The 24,106-nt window shown below is 38.7% G+C and overlaps 1 protein-coding gene across 10 annotated transcripts in view; it reads right to left on the bottom strand.

Moving 5' to 3' along the window:
• Positions 1-24,106, bottom strand: part of DYM (dymeclin) — a 210,710-nt gene that overhangs the window by 45,578 nt on the left and 141,026 nt on the right. For 6 of the 10 annotated variants that reach the window (XM_068177388.1, XM_068177393.1, XM_068177389.1 and 3 more), the window contains 2 exons: positions 19,382-19,484; positions 10,475-10,528 (listed from right to left, as the gene is read on the bottom strand). In XM_068177388.1, the coding sequence (XP_068033489.1) occupies positions 10,475-10,528; positions 19,382-19,484 (157 nt within the window). The remainder of the gene's footprint in view (positions 1-10,474; positions 10,529-19,381; positions 19,485-24,106) is intronic. The other 4 variants (XM_068177390.1, XM_068177395.1, XM_068177392.1 and 1 more) reach the window with 1 other exon arrangement.

Genomic DNA, 24,106 nt, shown 5'->3' with positions numbered 1-24,106 from the left:
ACCCACCATGAAGAAAAATAGGAGATATAGTGAAGATTTTTATCCACAACTGACTACACAAAAAAGGATTTAAAAGAAGAACTATCTCCATAAAAGACAGAGAAGTGGCATTGAATCCCTATATTGCACATACATTATCAGAACTGTCTGCTCCTATAATAAGAGATTGAATCATTCCTAAGGGTTTAAAAGTTATCAAAACAAAAGAAAAAACAAGCATAAATCCAAGGACAGAATTTGGATGAGACAGTGGAGAAATGCTGATAAAACGCCATGTGATTTTGTTGCTCTGTATCATCAGTATCAAGCTACAGACCCACTGCATCCAGACATAGTATCAAGACAGGTATAAATAAAGTTACATTAACATTTTGTTGTTGCAGTTTACCACCTTGTGTATTACTTTCAGAGCAGCTGAACACAGCGGAAATGCCGAATGCATCTGGCCAAGGCAAGGACTAACATATCCTCCTCAGCAGCCTTGTAAGACCATATTTTTTTTTTACTGTATTAGCTGTTGTATGTAAATAAAAGTCAAATATTGATTTGTGAAATGTAGACATGCTTCAATCTAATGAACAGTACATTTAAAGGAGAGGAGTTAAAAGTTTCCTGTTGCTTACAATTGACAAATTCAGTGTGGCACTCACATTTAAAATTACTACAATATTCCTCTACAAAACAGGACTTAGATAATGCCTCTGTCAACATCAACGTGTACCAGTCCTCCTCCACCTATTTTTTTTTTGTTTATTCCCATAGAAATAATTACAAACATCATTAAAAAGAAAAGTGGAAGGTAAAAGCTCAGTACCAACTCTGTGAGACTGAAATCGTGCCTGCAAAGGGGACAGGAATGTAGGCACAGCCCTCACATTACTGTGGGTAATTCTAGGTAGTCACTTCATGTTCCTTCTCAGGAGAGAAGTTAAATGTGGTGCTTTTTTGCAGAGATTATAACTTTTAAGGCAAAAAGACAGATGTTCGGTCATGTTCTAGACGCACAAGGGATAAAACAGCCAGGGACAGCTAAAAGACACCCAGGTACATGTCTGGGTATTCTTCTGTTAAAGGAAAAAACAAGTAATCATGCCAGGAAAAAGAGAATGGAAATAAGCTGAGAGGATGCAGGGGAAAACATGATGAATGAGAACATTATCTGGGGAAAAACAATTTGAGTTTGATAAACACTATCAAGGAACACACAAAAGTTCAAAGCCAAGGCAAACGATGGGCAGAGCTGGATGTTCCTGGATCTGACCATCCTGGAATATTGTTGCTGTCTTTACTGCAATACAATTGATAATTAGCATGGTATCCTCCTGGGTAAACACTTCCACAGAATTCAAAACTTACATCCTGATGTGTAAAACCACTTGGAAAGTATACGGCTTTTAAGTATCAAGAGAAGTCAAGCAGCCTAACCATGAAACCCCAGGCATTTGCTCACAGTTAGTTCCTTACAGACATATTCACCCAACAAAAAACAAATCACTGTCAGCAGAGGATGCAAAAACTCAGTGTCACCAAACACCTGTTTAATTTATGGTGCCCCATCTCCTGGTTCCCACAACAGAACATTCTGAGTGCTCATCCTTTTAATTCAATTTGTCATTGAATTTATTTTAATTATTGTGACCATAAAAAGCTGATTTGAAAAGTTCTATCATGAATGAATGCAAATCTCCACCCTCTAAATGTTTACCAGTTCTGAGGAGATAAAGGGAGGCATGTCTTGTGTAATTCAGCTTAGTGTTGCATAACCATCCCTCGTGGTTTGTACTGTCTAATATAAACAGAGACAAAATAATTCAGGTTTCTGTTTTCTTTCCTCCCAAGTTAGTTTATATAGAAAATAATAGCTGGTTGAAAAATCAGAATTTTGGTGACTTGTGATACTATGAAATGGCATCAATAAGCAAAGGTCGACATGAGTTTCTCTTCCATGATGAAATTAGCTCCTTGATTAGTCCATTTTTTGACCAGAAGTCAAGCACTGCCCTTTTTCAGAGTGGAACCCAGGGTATTGCAGAGCATGGATAGTGACAGATTTCTTAATGATATTCTGCATTTTTGACCACTAACCCAGGAAGATATGCAGCACACTCCGTCACAGCTGGCACAGGTTTCTCAGTGCAGCTGTGGCTGCTCCATCCATGGAAGTGTACAAGGCCAGGTTGGATGGGGACCCTGGGATTGTGGAAGGTGTTCCTGCCCACGGCAGGGGTGGAACAAGACCAGCTCTAAGGTCTTTTCCAACCCAAACCATTCAGGGATTCTATTCCATGATTCCAAGAAGCATTAGTGAACAAACTTAAGTCTCGTATCATGTCCACATGACAATTACATGCTTCAGACTATATATTATAGATATGATTATATATTTCTTTATAGCAAGCTAAAATTCAATTAAATGCAATGATTCAGTTTTCCTCCCTTTTATCTGGATGTACAGTAAACACTAATCCAAAGCAATGAATAACTGTAAGCCTAAAGAGGTCTAGTTTCTAACTTTTTAAAAAATTTGAGATCTAACAGAGTAACTTTTCCTTTGTGGCAAGATCCATGTTAATGATGTTATGCACCATATGACAATGGGTACAGACACCTAGGTCACTTGTGTGTACTAAAAAAGGCCACATTTCTCACTGTGCATTCACATCACAGCAATTTTCCAGCCAAATTATACTTTCAGCTAAATAACTGCTAATTATAAGCACAATAAGCAGGAAGAAGCTTAATGCCTAAAAAAAGCAAAACCTGAGCAGGGATTGGTAAGGGAGCATGCTACAACTGCACAGTGTAAAAAGGGTGAAAGAAAACAATAGGACAACACACTGTGTTGAAGTCTTAATTCAAAGAAACCTAATGAAATAAAGTGGAAATGTCACATGTAATTGCAAAAGAAATACTTGATGGAAATGCAGGCTGACAAAAAAAACACGTCCAAACACAATTCTGATCTTAACTGCTTATGACAATGAATGGCTTTTAGTGAGTGGGAACTTGCTGCCAGTACTAAAATGTTTTGACATTTGAATTTTCAAAAGTGCAAGTTGCTTTGTGTCAAAGCTTGGTGGCTTTTGCCCATTCTGACCAACACTGCTGGTCCCTCTCCAGCAGAGCCAGGAGTGCACACAGTGCGCAAAAGCTGTGAAGCAGCTACTTAAAACGGCTGGACATGATGTAATAGTTTCCTTCCCAGGAACTCTACAATTCACAGAAGGAAAACCATCTCGGACTCACCACTCTCCCCGCCAGTTCTGAGTGACCCTTTAAGGACATCTGTTCCCTTTGCCTCTCTTTGCAACTCAGAAAATCCCAGGATGGTTTGGGTTGGAAGGGACTTAAAACCCATCTTGTTCCACCCCCTACCATGGGCAGGGACACCTTCCACTGTCCCAGGGTGCTCCAAGCCCTGTCCAGCCTGGCCTTGGACACTGCCAGGGATCCAGGGACAGCCCCAGCTGCTCTGGGCACCCTGTGCCAGGGCCTGCCCACCCTCCCAGCCAGCAATTCCTGGTTCCCAATATCCCATCTGTGCCTGCCCTCTGGCAGTGGAAGCTATTGCCTGTGTGCTGTCCCTCCATGCCTTGTAGAGAACAGGTGAGGGTGGAGTATGCACAGGCAACTATAATTACGGCTGTTCTCCATGCTGAGCCCCTGTCCATGATGACTCACTGGAGCTCTTCATCTGTAATATTTTCAGTGAGATTCAACAATTTGCGAACATAAATTATAAAAAATTATAGTCATAAACAACTACTTCCTTCATGACGCAGATATGACTATAAAGGCAATTTTGTCAGCAATGGGAAAAAAAACAGCATACATGCCCTGCACTATTAACAGATATCAAAAGGACTAAGAATGTCAAATTAACCCCAAACAGACAAGTTCTGTGACATTTTTTACCAGGGAGAAACGGGCAGGAAAAATTTGGTAAACTGTTCCAGATCCATAAGCTGCAGCCACACAAAGTAATGCTGAATAGACAGTTTCAGTTCATTTTACATCACTTTTTTCATCTGGCTTCGTATATGATAAAGAATACTTCAATGAATTATATTTTTGGACATGCAGTAGTTACTACTTCTGTCTGTAATGCAGCTATTCCAGATTTCAGGGTGGTAACTCCTCAATCTTTTGTAAGGAACAGACAATAGATGCTCCAGGGAATTTCACCTTGATAACATAATTTATCAACATCCACAATTGCAATGATGTGAATTTACCTTTTGTCTTTATAGGGGAATATCTATAGTTAAATATTTTCAAATAATTTACTTTATTTTTAGTTCATTTAAGAGAAGCATATGTATCTTGTTTGTATTAGCTTTGGGGAGCTTCCAAGAGAGCTGTCTGAATTTCCTGCACTTTCAGCAGAAAATAAAACCTTCAACAAAATAAACTTGCTCTGCCAAAGGAGTGGAAGAACGGAGAGGAATGAAGGAAGCTCAACAAGAAAGCTGTTTTTACCCTCAGTGAGCAAAGCAACTTCAAAGCCAAGCCTTTGGTGACCAGAATCTTATCTTTATCTCTTTTACTGGCAATACTCTTTGGCTGTTCTATGTCAAGCTCAGACAACTTTTGGTAAAGTAGGTATTATGTGAAAAAATGCAGGGTCTATAGTGATTATAACCTCAAGAATTAACCCTGCCATCTCTGATCACTGCTTAGAAATGAAAGCAGAGCTGTCACACCAGACCAAAGTTTGTTGCCAGACACTTTGCTAAATAAACTGTCCATCCTGACACTCCTCCTCTGCCTTCGCAGCAACTGGCAAGCTGAGAGTGCAGCTTTTCAGCCATGCTGAGCCAGCCCATGAAGGAATACACTTCCCACGAGGAACACGGCGTTTCCAGCCTGTATCCCAATGCCAACACCCACCACAGCCCATGACAAGGCTACACCAGAGGAAATGCCACAGTGTGTGTCCTGTCTCAGAGGAAAAGGCCCAGGAGCAAGCAGTCTGCTCCAAAGGAAAACACACCACAGGACACCTGCCAAGGCAGCAAGCCCAACTGCTTTCCTGCTCCAAAACCTTGCTTTCCCAACTTGCACTGGCCCAGGAAACTATGAGCCATTTCTGAGGACACGAATATAAGCCAGGGAAGATGCAGGTGCATCATGGGCACTTCTTACATGACTTCACCATACAGTGTTCATTATCCAGCTGACCTACAGCTAATCCACTGCTCATCTCCTGGTCACCCCTTCACTTTCATCTTGTCTTCCATCCATGCCCTTCCTGTGTTTGAAATTCCAATCCTAAACCACTTCACTTTGATATATTTTAACTTATCTCCACCTCCTTCAAAGTCAGCCTCCAGAATCAATCAAAAATTACTATAAAACTGCCCAGATTCCCTCATTGCTTTACTAATTCTTGGTGAAGCTTCACTCTCATAGCCCTGTGTCCCTTTTACCTGTTTACTGAGGTTTTTACAATTCCCAGAATCACAGAAACTCAAAATGGTTTGGTTTGGAAGATTTATTGTCAGGGAAACCTTCCACTAGACCAGGTTGGTTCAAGCCTTCCATGAATCAAATCAAATAGCCTGATTTTCACCCGAACTAGCTTAGAAAATGTAAATTACTCTGGAAGACATCTAGCCAGGGTCAAGCTTCAGAGACTAGTCACCAAGAAGCTTCTACATAAGGGGATGCACCACAATGCCCAAAATACCCGACAGTCACCAGCTGGGAACTCAAACACTCCAAGACAGTATTCCCAAACTACACGCAACAATGACAACAGAATGCAAACAGTATTTAGTAAAGCTGAACACAATCATTGTCTAAGATCCCACAAAACCTGGGAAGCAACTGCTACTAGAAGATGACAACATTCCTACTAATAAAATTAAAACTTCTGAATTTGTATTTAGTCATACTGTGCTTGAAATACTAATGAGGTTTTCTTGCTGTTGCAAGGAAATGAAGATTTCTCTGTTTCTCCATGAAACTAAGCAGTATTCCCTAGAGGTATGGGAAGATTTTGTTTAGTTTGACTGGTAGAACAAGAAAGAACAAGTTCCATATGCAACCCCAACTCCACCATACAAAGGTAAAATAGATCATCATGATACAGACTTTAATTAACAGAACCAATCTACTTTGAGGAGAGTTCAAGGACTTTAAAGACATTCTTAAGTGAAAAAGTTTCTGATTCCAGTCCTACACATTCAGCTTAGCAGCAAAATGTCACCAGCAAAACTGTTTGGAGAAGTTACACAGCAGTAAATGCTGCAAGAACGGAAACCTTGATAATTATCACGGAAAGGTAACCATCACAGGATGGTTTGTGTGGGAAGAAAGAGAGACCACCGTGCTCCACCCTCTCTGGCATGGGCAGGAACAACTTCCACTGTCCCAAGGTGCTCCAAACCCCATCCAACCTGGCCTTGGACACTTCCAGGGATCCAGGGGCAGCCACAGCTGCTCTGGGCACCCTGTGCCAGGGCCTGCCCACTCTCACAGGGAAGCAATTCCTTCCCATTATCCCATCTGTGCCTGCCCTCTGGCAGTGGGACGCCATTGCCTGTGTGCTGTCACTCCATTCTCTTGTAAAAAGTCCTTTTCCACTTTGTAGGATCCCATCAAGAGCAATGCAGGTCTCATATAAGACAAAGTTTCCAAATTATGCATTAAACCTAACAGTAGTATTAACAGCAATGTAAATAGTACCTACTGAAATCTGTAGACCTTAATGTGTATCTTAGAGATGATTTCTGATGACCCTCTTTGAAGCAATTATGTGATTCTCCAAAAAGGAACTAATTTAATAAATTACTAAGATACAGTTGCTAATACAGGCATTTTTGTGTTTCAGTTCATAGTTAACTCCAGATTTAAGCAGCCATACAATATTTTAATGCTTCTTTGGGGCTCTTATTCTTTTTATCCAATGTGATATTAAGTGATGTACAGAAACCCCTATTTTTATCACCAAGAAGAGTAAGATGGCAAAACATCACATCTTTCAAATGGCCAGAAAAAAAAAAACAATTAGCAGTTAAAAGCAGTTTTCTTCATGTTTTTTCCTTCACAGATCCCAAACTTTACTATATACAATACACTACAGTTGCAGGAATGTAATTTATCCAGCAGTACCCTATCACCCCAGCATAATCCCTGACTTTATTATCAAATATTTTCTTCATCCTTGATATTATGTTTAGCAGTAACAACTGTGACACCGTCTGCAAAAATATATATACAACTATTAGCATGTTTCCTGTGAACCACCTGCTGTGACTCAAGAAAATCACTCAGTAATTACAGACTACACTAATCCTGGAGTCAGCTCTGGGCCCCTCAGGACAACAAGGACATGGAGGGGCTGGAGCATGTCCAGGGAAGGGGCTGGAGCCCCAGGAGTGCCTGAGAAAGCTGGAAAGGGGCTCAGCTGGGAGAAAAGGAGGCTCAGGGGGGACCTTGTGGCTCTGCACAACTCCTGACAGGAGGGGACAGCCAGGGAACAGGGACAGGAGGAGAGGGAACAGCCTCAGGCTGGGCCAGGGGAAGTTCAGATTGAATATCAGGGAAAATTTCTTTCATAAAAGGGCTGTCCAGCCCCAGCACAGGCTGCCCAGAGTGGAGTCCCCACCTCTGGAGGGATTTAAAAGGCATGTGGATGCGGCAGTCAGGGACATGGGTCAGTGGTAGCCTTGGCAGGCTGGGGAAATGGTTGGACTCAATGACTTTTCCAACCCAGACTTGAGAGGGCTTTTCCAAAGCAAATGATCCTAGAATTCTATGGTCTTGCAGACCCACCTTCAGTGTCTAAGCAATTTTAATTGAGAAGGTACCAAAACAAACTGAATATATACTGATCCCTAACTAAAGATGCCAGCTTCACAGAAGCTGAATTCTTAAGTTCTCATATGGTTCCTCACTGATCAGATCCTGTGGTTCGGCATCTCTGCTATGACACAGCAAAATCATCAATGCCGTGGAACTGTTCTCTCCCACTGAAAGTACTAATCTGAATAATTTTGACCCTACCTAAGAGAAAAAACTTCACACTCAAGACTGTGTAATCCAAGTCCTCCATACAAACAGAGACTGAATAGACTTTCCATTACTTCCATACTATCCAAGCAGAAATTTTTCCGGTCCTGATGACGCACAGGATGTCAGTGGGAAAAGTCAGTGCTTCTCTCTACCCAGCAGCCAAAAGATTCTGTATTGCTGCCCTTGGGGTGAGAATTGCTATGGAAATTTCTGTGGGAGGCATAAGAAAATCAGAAGGGGTTCGCAGGGCAGACGTATCCATCATTACAATTCGGGAATGCCAAGGAGGCAAGGGAATGAGGTTACTGCTAAGGCCACACCCTGCCCCTGTGTCCATAGGGCAAGACTCCTGCTCTGCTCAAACACCAAAAATCACTGCAAAGGGACACAGAGGTGGGTAAGAGAACAACAGAAAATCACCACAAAATAGAAAAAAAAAACCCTCTTAATAATATTAGGCAAGTTTGAAAACAGTAACTACAAAAAAAAATTGATTTAACCTGTTGCTGTTCATATAGAAGATTACAGTGTGCACACAGGAAAGTTTATATGATGGTTCATTACTAAACAGCAGCAGTGCATGATACAAAATGTCAGGTCCCAGATAGCTGACCACTGACAAGGGGTTGTGGCATGAGATTCTAAAACTCCTGTGAGCAGGAATAAGCTGCTTTACAGCCATCATCTTATACCAGAGCTGAAGATAAATAATGGAAAGTGCTTTTATTTCTTATGAGACATTAAAAGATAGCAGCCTGGTTAAAGAAGTAATTCTTTATGACACCACTCAACACATGTACTCTATTCATTCTTTCATTGGTGTTAAATATTTTGAAAATTAAAGGGAATAGCTTAACAAAGATATGTGAAACCTATCAGAAAAATCACATTATTGAGCTTTGAAGTGGTTTTCAGTATAAAGGAGATAAGTTCTTCTAAGATTAGAAAATATAAGGAAGTGGTTTTGTTTTCCTCTTACCTTACAAATTCTTCAAAACTAGTCACTGCCAGTAAAAGTATCATTTATTCTATTAACCTGGGCCCAAAAGACCTCCATGAACAAATTTCAAGAACTGCTCTCTTGAGCCGAATAAAATGGAAATTGTAAGGAGATGAGAAACAGCCTTCTGAAAGCTGACAGCAAACAAACCAAATAAATGGGGTAACTTTTAGATTAAATCTCTTTTCACTACATTCCATCTTATTTTTGAAATACATTTGGTCACAAGAACACTGCATCAGTTCTGATAAACACAGAAGTTGCTGACCAGTGTGCTGCTAAATGTTCTGGAAGCACAGAGCAGCTGCAGCCTGAATGCCAAAAAACAAACCTTTAACGGAGATGTGGAAAACCCAAAACTCACAGAAAATAATTGTAGAAGTCTATGTACACAGGCACTTGTTCCAAAATTAACTATGAGCAACAGATGGTATTTTCTCAAATTTTGAGGCAAAATGCTCTTGATGGAAATATGTAAAAACTGTATTATTCAACTAAATAAAATTTCCTGAAATATTTATGAAGATTTGTCTATTTTGGGAGCAAAGTTAATTTTGTGTAGCCTGGTTCACGATGATCAGACAGACAGGGAAAAGATGAGAGATTACTGCTGAAAGACAGTGAAGCACCTGGGTATGTTGTACATCCATCCCAGAGTCCTTCAACTCTGCCTCACCAAAATCCTGTTTGTGATTATAACTGGTTACCTATAATTTACATGAAGTTTTCTAACAAACTTTAATTAACTTACCACACGTTAAGATGGCTAGTTTATTGCAGAAATGAAATTTTATGTATCAGAAAAATTCCACAAAGCTTTTTCCCATGGGAATGTAACATGACTCTTCCTATTGACTCAATTTATCAAAATCTAAGAGATTAGTGTTGGAATGGGAAAACTTGTCATTATTTGTTCAGATAACTTTTTTTGGCTGCATTGAGTAAGCATCTTATTTCTCTGTGAGTGCCACAAATTATCTGCTAGTGAGTAGATGAAAGACCTGCCTTTGGGAACTGCAACATGCATTTTCTCCTCAGTTTATCTGGGGAGAACAGATATACTTCAGATCATGAGTCCTATTGCAGTGAATAAAGCAAATTGAACCTGCAATGTTACAATACATCTTATTTTCTCTAGAACAGGACGGCTGGTTTTTGTTATTAGCCAACATTATCTTTGAGGTCAAGGGTTTGGGTTAACACACACACAAATGCTGGAGTGGAACAGGCTCTGTACACACTGTGCCAGCTTGATAGCAACACAAAAATGCATCAGAACACAGTGTCTTTGGAGAATATGATGTTCAGTAGTGTGACACAGCTCACCATCTTGGGCTCCAGCCTGAATATGAACAAGAGCAGCTCTGGAAGAGCTCCACCATATTCCAGTGACATATCTGAAGGGCAAATGAAAAAAAAAAAAAAAAAAAAAAAAAAAAAAAAAAGGTATCTTACGTGTCTCAACTTTGTTTCAGAGAAGTGAAGGCAATCAGTCATCTCCCAAAAGTGCTGGGGATAACAAATACAGGAGGATTAAAAAATGGCGATGTATTAGAGGCTTTTCTCCCCTGAGCCTTCTCTTCCCCAGGCTGAACATCCCTTAGTTCTCTGCCTCTAACTCAGAGATTGTTAAGAATTGCTACTTTTTGTCCAGACTCTGGGTCATTGTTTCTATAATTAACCAATTCTGTGGAAGAATTCCTGTTTATAAAAGCTGATTTAGTATATGACATGCGCAATGTATTCCACTAATTCACTTACTTCCTAATCAACAAAGAAATGAGAAAATTAGGAGAAATAGCTGATTACATGAAAGGGAATTAAAAGTTTATCTTTTCAATTACACCTGTGAAAAACATTAGGGTGTCTATACAATTCAATAAAAATGAGCAACAGACTCTCATAAATTTCTGTTTCTTCTAAATATGTTATCTAAATTTTCTGGGAGGTTTTTCAGGTAGGTATTTCACAGAGAACAAGAATCCACTCCTGTCAATGGGGATAAACAAAATGTAAATTCTCCCTTCTACATTTCTTTAATGCTGTTTTCAGGCCAGGTGATGAGGAAATCAGTTTTCATTAAGAGGCTTATTTTGCTCCATGTGACACTTCATATGAGCAGCAGAGAGGAGCCAATCCTTTTTCAAAATCCACTTTTGGTTTTGGATTTCTGTCTATATTAATATTTTTTTTTTATCCAAACCTTTTCCTTATTCACTTCATACCAAGACTGCCTTTTAATATGGTTGACTCATTCCCTTTAAAATACTCTCCTTGCCTTCATCCCATCATTCAGTCTCCTGGCCACCCACACTGTCAATCAGCAGCAGTTGTGTAACATTATAGGTAATATTAACAACAGCCACCAGTGGGAGAATTGCCCTCAGCATGACACTGTGAAATGCTGCTCAGGGGGCACAAGACCTCTCCAAAAAGATAAATTGTAAACTGATGAGATTAACTTGCTTCAGTAACATGGACACAACTTGTAATAAATGTGGCTCTGCAGAGGTAGAAAATGGTCTTGTTCCAACATTTTATAGAATTACAGAACTGTTTAGGTCAGAAAAGTCCTCCAAGATGGAGTCCAACCATTCCCCCATCACTGCCCAGGCCACCACTGACCCATGGCCTCAAGTGCCACATCCACATGGCTTTTAAACTCTTCCACAGACTGGGGACTCCACCACTGCCCTGGGCAGCTGTGCCAGGGCTGGACAAGCCTGTCCATGGAGGAATTTTCCTCAATATCCAACCTGACTCTCACATGGTCCAGTCTGACCCCCCCGGCTGTCCCCTCCTGTCAGGAGTTGTGCAGAGCCACAAGGTCCCCCCTGAGCCTCCTTTTCTCCAGGCTGAGCCCCCTTCCAGCTCCCTCAGCCGCTCCTGGGGCTCCAGCCCCTTCCCAGCTTCGTTCCCTGCCCTGGACACGCTCCAGCCCCTCCATGTCCTTGTCGTCCTGAGGGGCCCAGAGCTGTCCCCAGCATTTGAGGTTGTGGATGTTTCAGTTCAGACAGTTTTGAGCACCACCACAGGTGAATAACTTCTTCCATTATTTTATCCAATGTGAAGCACACCATCTTCCTCCTAGGGCATGTTTCTCAAAGTCACCGGGTTTTGGTTTACCCTAATTTCTATTATTTTCTTTGTCTTTGTGCCAAATCACAGATATCTGCAATGAAGGAGCCTAAAGATTTTTGTTTGTTTACTTTTTTAATAATTTCTTAGTACCCTTTGATAGAAATGGATGGCTTTTTAAAAAAAAAAAAACTGAAAACATACAAAAACCTTACTGGTTAGTCTGTGAATGTCCCTGAAAAATGAAGACGAGAAATTGCAAATGGAAGGTACAACATGTTCCGCCAGTATCTCAAAGAGAAAAAGCAGCACACAGAAATTCCAATTACAATTAGATATTTAGTACCAAACAGCCAAAAAGGTTTGGTACATACTTTCTTCCCCATCCATTTCCTCTACTTTATATGGCTACATGTTTAAAAAAACAATTACTGGGATGTTTATAACATATGGTCACATACTTATGGTTTTTAAGCACTACATTTTTCAATCAAAACCCTGTGTTAGGGACACCAGAAAATTGTTTTAATGCATTGTTGAAATAGATTGCTGTTATAAAAATAAACCCTACTCTTTGGAGAGCTACTGCATTAGGATATTCTGTTTGTCTGTGGATGTCTGACCAAGATGAACCATCCAGGTGAATAATTGGTTTCTGAGAAACCCTGAACAACCCATTCATGCGAAAGAGGCAGCAGGAAAAGCATCTAATGACCAAATCAGCAAAGAAGGGTGCTTTGGGGATCACTACTGCTCCTTTTTTCATCCAAACACTTCAATACTTGCCATTAGTGTGAATAAAACAAATGTTGGTTTACATGGCAGTAATAGTTTTATAGAGAGGCTTATGAGGGCTTTATCTTAATAATGTATCACATTTTCTATCTACAGCTACACCTAAGACCCTTCTAAAAACACCAGCATTCCCAGGCTTCCAGTTCTCTTAAATGCAACCCAATTAGCTGTGCAGGAGAAAAATCAGCATACAAAGTTCTCCTGTTTAACTCACAAAGGACGTGCAAAGGAACCCCAAGATTTCATCCTTTTATAAGACAAGCTCTTACAACTTCTTCAGTTTAATCATCTTCTAAGAACATTCATTTAAGCAGTCTTCCCAAAAAACATGGGTTTTGAGTGCAGATTTTGCACAAATGCCGTAATTTATATGCTTTACACAAAATAATGACAATGTCCTAAAGCTCTACAACTATTAAAGAAGAAAAAGTAAAAAATTATGATGATTGTGTTTGGTTTATTTCAAATGTTTCTAACAAGCGAAACAAGGGGATTTGAAATTACTTTAGTAGGTGTTTGCACTGCTAATGTCAAAAGTTCTTTTACTTATTTGTTCCCCTTTTCCATAAACCTGAAGAATGAAAGATTTTCAATCAGGTGATCATAAGATGCTACTGCCACAATGGATGTCCTTTCAAAGCAAATGAATTTTCATCCTTATTTCCCAAAATAAAGAGAATTTCTAAGTTAAATAAGGCTTAACACCATCTATGTAACACAAATACCAGACACAATGACATTTTTGTGGAAGTCCTGGGTGATGAAAGACTATCACCCTTCTGAAGAATATCATCTTCATGTTCTTCAATGTATTTGTCTAAAAATCTTTCAACCACAAGTAATGTATTTGTAAAGACACAAAAACCCTGATAGTTATATTGATAGTTGCAAAAACCAGCTGCAAATAACTATCAGTACTTCATAGTAATATACAGAAGTTTAAACAGACAACTTTACCAAAATCTTTTCCACAGGATTTTAGGATAGTTCTTCTGTTTAAGGGTAATTTATGCAGCATTTTCTTATGAAAGTTTCAATTCATTTAAAGGAAAGTACTGATTAAGAATTCAGCTATTACTCAATAGAAAAGCTTGCTTTAGATTTGGGTTAGGTTGGTTATTTCAGTCTATTCTGAAATAACTATTTTTTTGGTGATATAAAAATAGGGGGATTAGGTAGGAGTAATATTCTATAAAATATAATTCATCTGGAGGAGGGTATGACTAATATTTAGAAAAAGTATTTTTAGGCCCTCTGCTCAATATCGGAGACAGGCAAACCCAAGAATAACCTGATACTGAAATTGTTACTTCATCAGCCATCAAGTCAGAGTAATCAAAAAGGAGGTATTATAGTGCAAAACAAGGTGACTCTCCTATTAAGTGCAACTTGAACAGCTAGAATCCACATACTATACAAAACCCACCCAGTACTATATTGCTTTACCATATGCTTTCATTAAATAACACCCTAATAAAATTCTCTTGTACGATCACATTTTAAGTTTATTCCTCTAGACAACATGAGAAACTAAAAATTCACACACAAAAATGAAGTTTTTTAGACCATTAATGATGCATGGCTAAGTCATTAAAAAAAAAATTTACTGGGTTTCTTGATGACATTTTGAAATGGAAGAAAATAGAGACAAAAAAGCTACTGAAGAGACCTAGGCAGTGCTTTGGGTGGCAAGTGGGTGGTTTCTGAATTTTAAAGAAAGATTACGCCAAAAAAAAAAAAAAAAAAGAAAACAAAACTACCTTAGTTTTTTCCTCACTCCAGTATTTGACAAATATGGACATATCTCAGTCAGCAGTCTTGATTTAATTTGGCAAAAGTTTCCCATTCTGCCAAACTTGTATCCAGTTCTACATATTTTTTGTGTTCTTAGCAGTTACCACCGAGCAGTACTTTACAGACTACCAGCTGAACAACATTAATTGCATCACACTAACTCTATTATGGCCAACCAGTTTATTTGGAAGTAGGTTTAATTTCATTTCTGCATAATTTCTGGAGTCATCAGATGATTATGGGGAAGATTTCCCATTTCTTCATGATAGCACACGTTTATAGGAGAACACTTCTATGTGAGGGAAGAGCTCTGCATTAAACTGTTCTTTAGATAATTAAAAAAATCAGATAGAGCTGCAGGATACCTAATGTAATATTAGATGTGCAAGCACAGAATATATTATAGGACCTGATGAACTCAGAGGTCTTTTCCACTCCAAATGGCTCTATGATTCATATAATCCTAGAATGAATTGGGCTGGAAAGGCTTACAGATCTTCTCGTTCTAACCCCCAAAATATCACAACATTTATTTAAAGGCCAAATTGTTCATATCATTAGTAAATAAAATACTTGTTTGCTACATACTGGATTAAAAATTAACTTCTCTGCACATAACTGAATCTAGAACATTAATAGATTTTAGATCTGTTCCATTATGTTTAAAAGACAACAATACTGCAGTTCATGGACCCGATTTTACCTACTCTTTAGCAATTTCAAGTTTCTAAGATAAATATGGAGCTCTCAATTATAACAGACAATTTCTTCTTAGGAAGTAAATGACGCAGGGGAACCTTTTTACATCTATTGATGTACGGGGGGAGACTGGGCTGTTCTCTCTTGGGGAAACTCAAACGAGGGACTATTTATGAAGTACTTGGAGGTTTGAATATAATCAAATGTAATAACAAGATATAAGCTCCCACCCCCCCAAATTTCATTTTTGTTGAAACCACTTTTGTAATACTGCTTTTTAATAACCCCCATAATGGCCGAATTAGAGGGACCCCAACTGAAGTCATTCATCCCACATAAAACAAACATTGCTTTTTCTTCTTAGCTTTGTTTTACAAGCTACATTACTTCCAGATGACGCTCGAGGGGCCTAGGAGTTTCAAGAGTTAGATGGTTAAACAGACAGCTGCTTTCTATTTACCATATAAATCAGGGAAAAATCAAAGAAGAATCTAAATATTGGAATTCATTTAGCCCATTATGGAGCACAAACTAAGGGGGAAAAGAAAATAATACAGAAATCTCGTCATCCAGATGCAAAGTTTAATTCTGGTTATCAAGATGAGAGAAAAACGCATCAACATTTGCAGAATTCCAGCCCTCCATGAAAGCCAGCTTTGCACAGTGGGTAAATTTACTGGATTGGGAAGGAGGCATGAAAAGTCAGCTCTGATTGGGAACTCTCCCAGTATCACCAGGCTTTGCTACTGCAGACTTTATATATATAACTACATATTAAAACCTATATTTTAACACATATACATACAAAGCTCACTACATTTGTATTTTTTACATTTTTCCCTTTGAGTTGCCAACATGCTTTTATTTCTATGCTAAATAACCCAAAAACCCAACAGATTTTGGACAGGGGATTAAAGGATGGCTCTCCATGTATTGATTAATGTATCTATTAATATGAAAAATTTGGTATTACACTACAAGTTTTCTATCCCAAATTTCATCCACCACTGACGTGCTGTTTAAATGACAATGCTATGTACTAAATAATTGAATACATTGCCACTAAGTGGGATTATTTTTAGAATTTCTCCTAACACATTTAAGCTTCTTCTGGCTAGAACAATTTTGTTTTAAACCCAAAATTTAGGAGGTAAGACTCAAATGATGATGTCTGCCAAACTACTTGAATCTAATACTATACCTACATTTGATTTTTAATTTCCTCAATTTTTGCATTAAGGAAATTGGGTTTTTTCTCACATCAGCAAGAAAATGACATAGACTTGCCAAAAATAAAAATTTACTCTCTTCTTTTCCATAGAAACAGTTAAGGGGAATCTCTTGTTACCAGCTGTAGTTTAACAAGCAGGGAAAGCACTCAAAAATCATAAAGAATACTATGAAATCCTTGAAAATAAATTTTTGGGTAGATGGTAGCTCAAATAACACATCTGATGTGCCACTTCCTAAGAGAAGTTATCATTTCTCTAGTTATGCTGTTAGGTACCTCTGATTTGATAAATTACATTAGGCTGTAATAAAATTACCAAGAAAATCATTGATATGTTTACTTAAGTAATATGTCTTGATTTGAACTGAAAGAAGCAAAATTCTCAATGATTTTATTACCAGTTTTCTTGTTTGCTAAGAACATTGGAAAACATGCTTTCATTGAACACAAGAAAGCAAGAAAGAAAACTTAAGTGGACTCTTCCCATTTCCAATTGGATCATATGTAGTATTTCAAAAGAGGTCAATGCTGCTACAAAAAGAATGAATGATATTATGGCTTATGAAACAACAAGTAAATTACTTAGCATGAGAATTAGTCTAACAAAGGATCGTGTCTTTGAGGCAATAATGACAGGGGTTGGTTGTCTCTGTCCTGCTGCCTTCTCCATCCTGCTCCTGAATCCACCACACTGACAAGAGTTTATCAGGAAAGGACCAGGACACCGGTCCAACCTCCGGTCCAACCAATAAATGAAACAACTTGCTCTTTTCTTTTGTGAAAACCAGAAAAACCCCAGCAAGAACAATATCAAGGCCAATGGTATCAGTTCCTTACTCCATTTCTCAGCTCCGCTGTTACACCACATACCTGATGGCAGACTGCAGCAGGTAACTCACAAAAAGAACATTAATAAACATGGTAAAGGCAGAACTCAGTATATTCCTAACACCATCAGTGAGTATAAGCTTAGGGACTGTGTATTGGGTCAAAAACTTGCTAGAATATAAAGAGTACTACTGTTCAAACACACAGACAATATCTTAAACAGCACCTAGACTACTTTTATGTGATCTAACCCTTGGATTCAGGTTCCATGCAAATAACCATTTGGATTACAGAGCACAGTAAGAAAATGAGTAATTTCTAAATAAAAGTGAATAGAAATGGTGAGAAAGGCATTTTTTAAATACATATTTGATCTGAACAGAACCTGCAAAGAAGAACTGTTTATTAGGCAAACCTCCACCTCTCAACGAACAAACCTGTGCAGAGCAGGCAATATTGGAATCACCCTTTTCCTTAGCTCCACACTGGGATACAGAGGTAGAACATGCTTCAGGACATTTCAGTCCCCTCCACTTCTACACTCCTCCTTGTTCTTACACACAACATAAACACAGGCTTTCAGAAGCAGAATATGCTGAAGTGATGAAATCTGGCCTCAACTTTTTTTAGTCAACTGCCTAAGTTTCAGACTGAGCTGTAACATGAGCAATTTGGAGAGGAAAAAGAAAGGACCAGAAAGCCATACCTTAATAGTTTACCTTATTGTTTCAAAATACAGGCCATGAACTTAATTTACTTTCCCCTACACTAATCTTTCCAAGTGCTCTCTTTCCCCCTTCCATCCCTACATCATACCAACAGTAAAAAGAAAAAAAATCAGTGGAGTATCTAAGCCTCTTGGCTGTACTCCAGGGAGCTTTCCCAGCTCTATTAGCTGTGTTGTTCAGCTGTCTCTGTATGTAAGGGGACAACTTCACACAGAAAGCCTTTACCTTGGCCTTTCCTTAACTGCAGTATTGTTTACATCCAGCAACTTACAAAGTTCAAAACCTATAAAATATTTTTCAAGCATTGTATTCTTACACGCCCTAAAATATAGATCTTCATATGTATGTTATCACGTGCCTATGTGTGCCTATGTGTTTTGCAGACATGCGTATCATGCTGTTTCCTTATTTTAGTCATTAAACTATTATATCAAATGATCTTTTTAAGTTATTTTTATATTTAATACTAGAGTAATAGGATAAGTAAAGTCTCAGGCAGGCATATTCTGGATCATGTATTAGCCCTGAAAATAAAACAGTTGATACATTTTCATCCTCAAAAATCCCAAGCAAATGATAAATCAGCTTTTCTTTCCTGCACACAGTACTGCAGTGAGGGTTCAAATGAGTACAGACCAAAGATACTTCAGCAGCACAAAGATATTATTCAAGTCCTCTCAAGACGTCTCCTTCTTCCACCCAAAGCAGAGATTTCCCAACAAGCCATGCAATTAAATACAAAATTGTTGCCTACTTGTGGGCACTGGCTCAGCAAACTGAAGGGAACTGTAAGTATCCATGTGTTCAGAACATACTAATTTACCCCAAGACTCCAGTACTCCCTTAGAGGCTCACTGGGAATTGTTTTTAATCATTTTTAGGCATTTTAGGATTCTGTGGATGCTAAGGCCCAGTTCTTAAAAATGCCGTTTTCAACTGTGTGATTTAAATATTCTGAATTACAAATGGCTTGAAAAACATGAGTTGACAGTAAGTCTCTTCCCTCTGCATAGCTGTGGTTTTGTTCTGCCATTTCTAAGTGTAATTCTTGTTTTTTAGAGATGTTTCAGACATGACATCATTCATACAGGTTCCTGTTTTTGATGTCGGTGGTTGCTCAGCTGCCACACTCCGAGAATTCTTTGCAGATTTTGGGATGTATGACTTGAATTTCGAAGCACCCATTACAACATTCATTTTGATACTCACATAATCAGGAAGTGGAGAGTCGTTTGAACCCAAGGAACTTCTCAAGGACTGCGTGGCTTGCTCCAGCACTTTGTTGTGTTTTTTAGACAACAGAGAAAATAGACTGGGGGGAAAAAGAAATTAAAATAACTTCACGAGAGTGTCCTGAAACAGTTAAGATTGTTCAGAAAGGAGTCATATTATATACACAAAATTTTTAGAATGCAATGCACAATAGTTGTATTATTTATTTATTTATTTATTTAACATCTGGGTAAATAACAGCAGAGTTTGAATCAGAAACATTCTGTACAATATATGCTCTGAAGAACATTTTATGTTCATTGTCAAATTCTTAAAAGTCAAACTGTCACAGAAGGAATGGCATACATGCAATTTTATTTCATAAATAGTTTGTGTTCACTAGAATGCAATTTTTAAGTGCAGCACCTCATGCAATACATTGTAATATATACTTAAGTATCTCATATATTATCCATTTTAATAATCTATTGCTTAGACATGACATACTATTTTCTAACTTATTTTAGCCTAAGTCAATGAAAAAAGGATTACCTTAGCTTTATAATCTGTAAATCAGAGGTACATACACATACAGAGAAATAAACATATTTTTCTTGTATTCTGGAAAAAAGCAGGACAATGACACTCACAGAGGATGGTGTAACCTGATTTACAAGGAGAATGGTGGAAGTAGCAGCAGTGGGCAAAGGCCACCAGCTAAAGGCCACCATGTTCAGCAGCAGCAAGGAGTCAGATACTCCTCTGAAGCCCTGGATAGCTCAAACAGAGCTATCAATTAACAGATGAACCCATCCCCATACTGGAAGAGCTTCTAAGACCATCGAGTCCAACCATTCCCCCAGCATTGCCAAGGCCACCACTGACCCATGTCCCCAAGTGCCACATAAAATTTTAAACAGTGGAACAGTGGCTTTTAAATCCCTCCAGGGATGGGGACTCCCTGGTTGCCCAGTGCTCTGGGCAACCTCTGGAAGAACAGCCCCTTCCATGGAGAATTTTTCTCTAACATCCATTCTAAACCTATTCTGGTGCAACCTGAGGCCATTTGCTCTTGTTAGGTGTCAGATGTTTTTAGGCTTTCTGCATTTAAACACATCATTTGGACTCCTTTACTTCTTTTTGGAGCATTACAGGACTTCTATCAGGTTTTCCTAGGATGACTATGTGTGTTTCAGAGGGTGGAGTGGCTACCTTGTCACCAGCTCTTGTCACCCTATTGCCAGTCAAGAGCCTCAGGAAAAGGCTTTTCCAGCAACCCTCACAGCCATGAGGAAGTAGTTACACTAACTCACAGCTATTAGTCAATATCATTAGAACATTCCACGTTAAAAGGGGAAGAAGCAACAGAGAAATTAAAATATATATTGGTAGCTTTCCACCTTTCTCTTCCCCCTCCCATATTCTGTTATTGCATTCACAGACTGAAATTTTTGTTTAGATTAATAACTGGATCTGCAAACTGGTCCTTGGTAGGAAACAGCAGCACTACTTCTGCAACCATGGGTATCTTTGAAGACTCAGATTTCACAGATACTGTCATCAGCACCATCTAGTGCTGTGGAGACAAAATAATCAGTTAAAACCAAGTTGGAGACGCCTATGGTGGGGTGCTGCAAAACCAGGTTAAATCTGGTGTCTGCTTCAGATGACAGAGATAAGTTCACAAAGAGAAAAAAAAACTGGAATAAAGCAGATTTCCAACCAGTAGATTCTTCTCTAAAATATATAAAGTATTTTGCCTTACAAATGAAATTTAAATACAAACAAAGAAGAGGGATCAAAATTTTGGAAAGTGCACGAGTTCAACACATGTGAAGAGGAAAATGAACATAGAATGGTACTCTGCATGGAAGCAGAACAGCAAAAAGTTAATTTATTTATTCCAGAGAAATGTAGAGAATTGAGGAAAAGTAGAAAGGAAGATAATGGACAAATTGTTTCTTTACATATTCCTTAAGTTTGTTTTATTTAAAATAATTAAGTGCATTATAATTAGAGTTTATGGCATAAGCAAGATCTTGGTGGATGATTTCTAGTTACAAAGCAGCAGTGCAGAGGCTTTTGCTGTCTTTCCCCTTGCAAAGTTCTGCTTTCCAGCCACAAACTCATGTCCTTCACACCATGCTGGGACATTTCTTTGTGGGACCGTTGCCCATAACACAGACACCTTAAAAAAACTCAACACAATTCTCTCCTCCATCCATTGGTAATCCTTCTCCAAGGGCCATCCTTTAGATAAGCACAAGGGCAGGGATACATGGCAGGATTTTTCACGCTAAATTTTTCATAATACAGATGCATAGAACTGCAAACTCAAAGAGCGCCACAAAAACACTACAGCTAAACACAGAAGAAAAAATAAAAACAAGGCCAGATATCGTAATTAATGAATGGATTTGGAGCTTCCTAGGAAATACTGTTGCCCCCTAAATTGGTGCCAAACTTCAATTTCAGGTCATTCACTTATTATTATGCCTCTATCTCTAACTCTGAAAACCACCTTCGTAAATATCAGACTGATTTTTAAAGTCTCAGCACAGAGTTAGTTACAACCCTCAAAAGACATTTGTATGAAGTTTAGCTCATAAATGCCTTTCATAACCACAAATGTTGCATTCTAAAAGAGCTTATTGATTTTGCAGCAGTCATATCTCCATTGTATGTAATGTTTTAGGCTTGATTTTGATTTTCAAGGCATGAATAGTACAATTTTAAAAAAGCAAAAATCCTTTACAACAAGGTTGTTCCCCTCTTCACAACAAGGTACAAGGTCCAGAAGTGGAAGCTGAGACTGTCTCCCAAACTTCCCTCATGTGTCTTCATCATACATCTATTTTTGCCCAACTAAAAGCCAAGTTGAGATCAAACAGAAAAATACATGTACTATGTCGTCACCAAGGGCAGTGTGCACAGGCTGACAAGAATATGGATTTTTCTACTGGAATATTTGTCCTCTTTCATCCACTCTTCTCCATTAACTGTCAGGCAGGCTATGGAGCTTGACAGCCCTTCAACCTCACCCATTATGGATTTTTCATAATAATAAAGAGCCATGTCCAGAGCAATGAAATCATCTTGGTACCCCTCATCTCAACTCATCTCTCCCTCACAGAAGTACATCCAGGCCAATGTATAGAGAACAAAACAGTAACTAGGAATAAGAGCAAAATGAGGTGACAGCTGGCATCTGTTAGGAAGATTAGGAATCATCAGCTGGCATTATCAGGAGAAATTCCTGGCTGATAGGGTGGTGAGTCCCTGATAAGGGTGCCCAGAGAAGCTGTCTGCAGCTGTGAACTTGTGTCTCCAGGTCCCTGGCAGCGTCCAAGGCCTGGCTGGGCAGGGCTTGGGACAACCTGGTCTAGAGGAAGGTGCCCCTGACCACAAACAGTGTGATCTTTAAGGTCTTTGCAACCCACAGCATTCTGGGGTAATGTGATCCATTACAGATCATCAAATCACACCAGTGATGAGCTCAGCCAGCAAGGAAGACTAAAGGCTGAACAACAATCTCAAGGTCCTGCGGTTGTTTGTTTTTAAGGAATTAAAAACAACATTGATTTCTTACCACCCTTTACACAGCAGTTTTTAATTTAACTCACGGCTGAACTTCAATAAATAAAAAAAATTAATAAAGACTAAATAGTAATGGTTGCTAATACCAGTGAATTGATTAAGTGCTATTTGCACACACAAGAAAATGCAAACCAGTAATATATGAACTTAACACTTTCAAAAAGTCAATTCCACAAAGCCTGTAGATCCCAAAAGAAAAAAAAAAGCTAATAAGGAGACTCATTTAACAAGTGCCTCAAAAAGTCTAATTTACATCAGTTTGAAACAGCTCATAAAGCACACTTTTCACATCAAAAAAAACAATGTATAAAATGCAGCTTTTATAACTAAAAAATTGGAAAAAAAGATGTGGGAATTAAAATTAGAAGTTGAAAGGAAATCTGCAGTTAGAATTTGCCGGAACCTTTTCTGAAAGCTTTGAACAATGAGAACGAAAGGTAGCAGTGTACTTTATTTTAAGGAAGTGAATAGGATGCTCCAAAATAATGACATGTCAGTTTGTCCTGAGCATAATACTGGAACAGTGATTGTGAAACTCATTCCAAGGAGGATATCACCAACACTAAAAAATATACCTTGTCGATGATCTATCAATGAGACTGCAAGTAAAATAAAGCACAATAGTACCCTTGTTGTAACAGGCTTCTACAAATCATTTATATTAATTTGTTCCACGTGAGTTTTTTTTTTTTTAATTAATACAGTTGAATAATAAAAAGTAACATGGGATGCATTATATGAACTGAAGGTGAGACATCCCAACAGTCTGAAAAATATTCTTTAGAGGGCCAAACAGGAATACATTCTTGGGCCATCTAAATACCAAAAGCTAATAAACACTTGATCAAGCTATCAAAATGCTTTCAATATACAGAGAAAATATATAAAGTGATTTATATTGATATACATCAATGGTAATGAAATGCCAATGGCCTGAAGTTGTGCCAGGGAGGTTTGGGTGGGATATCAGGGAAAGGTTCTTCCCCCAAAGAGTTGTGGGGCACTGCCCAGGCTCCCCAGGGAATGGGCACGGCCCCGAGGCTGCCAGAGCTCCAGGAGCCTTTGGACAGCGCTGCCAGGGATGCACAGGGTGGGGTTGTTGGGGTGTCTGTGCAGGGCAGGAGC

This window comes from Anomalospiza imberbis, chromosome Z, assembly GCF_031753505.1.
Source record: "Anomalospiza imberbis isolate Cuckoo-Finch-1a 21T00152 chromosome Z, ASM3175350v1, whole genome shotgun sequence".
Classification (NCBI taxonomy): domain Eukaryota; kingdom Metazoa; phylum Chordata; class Aves; order Passeriformes; family Viduidae; genus Anomalospiza; species Anomalospiza imberbis.
This window is presented reverse-complemented; position numbering and strand designations above follow the sequence as displayed.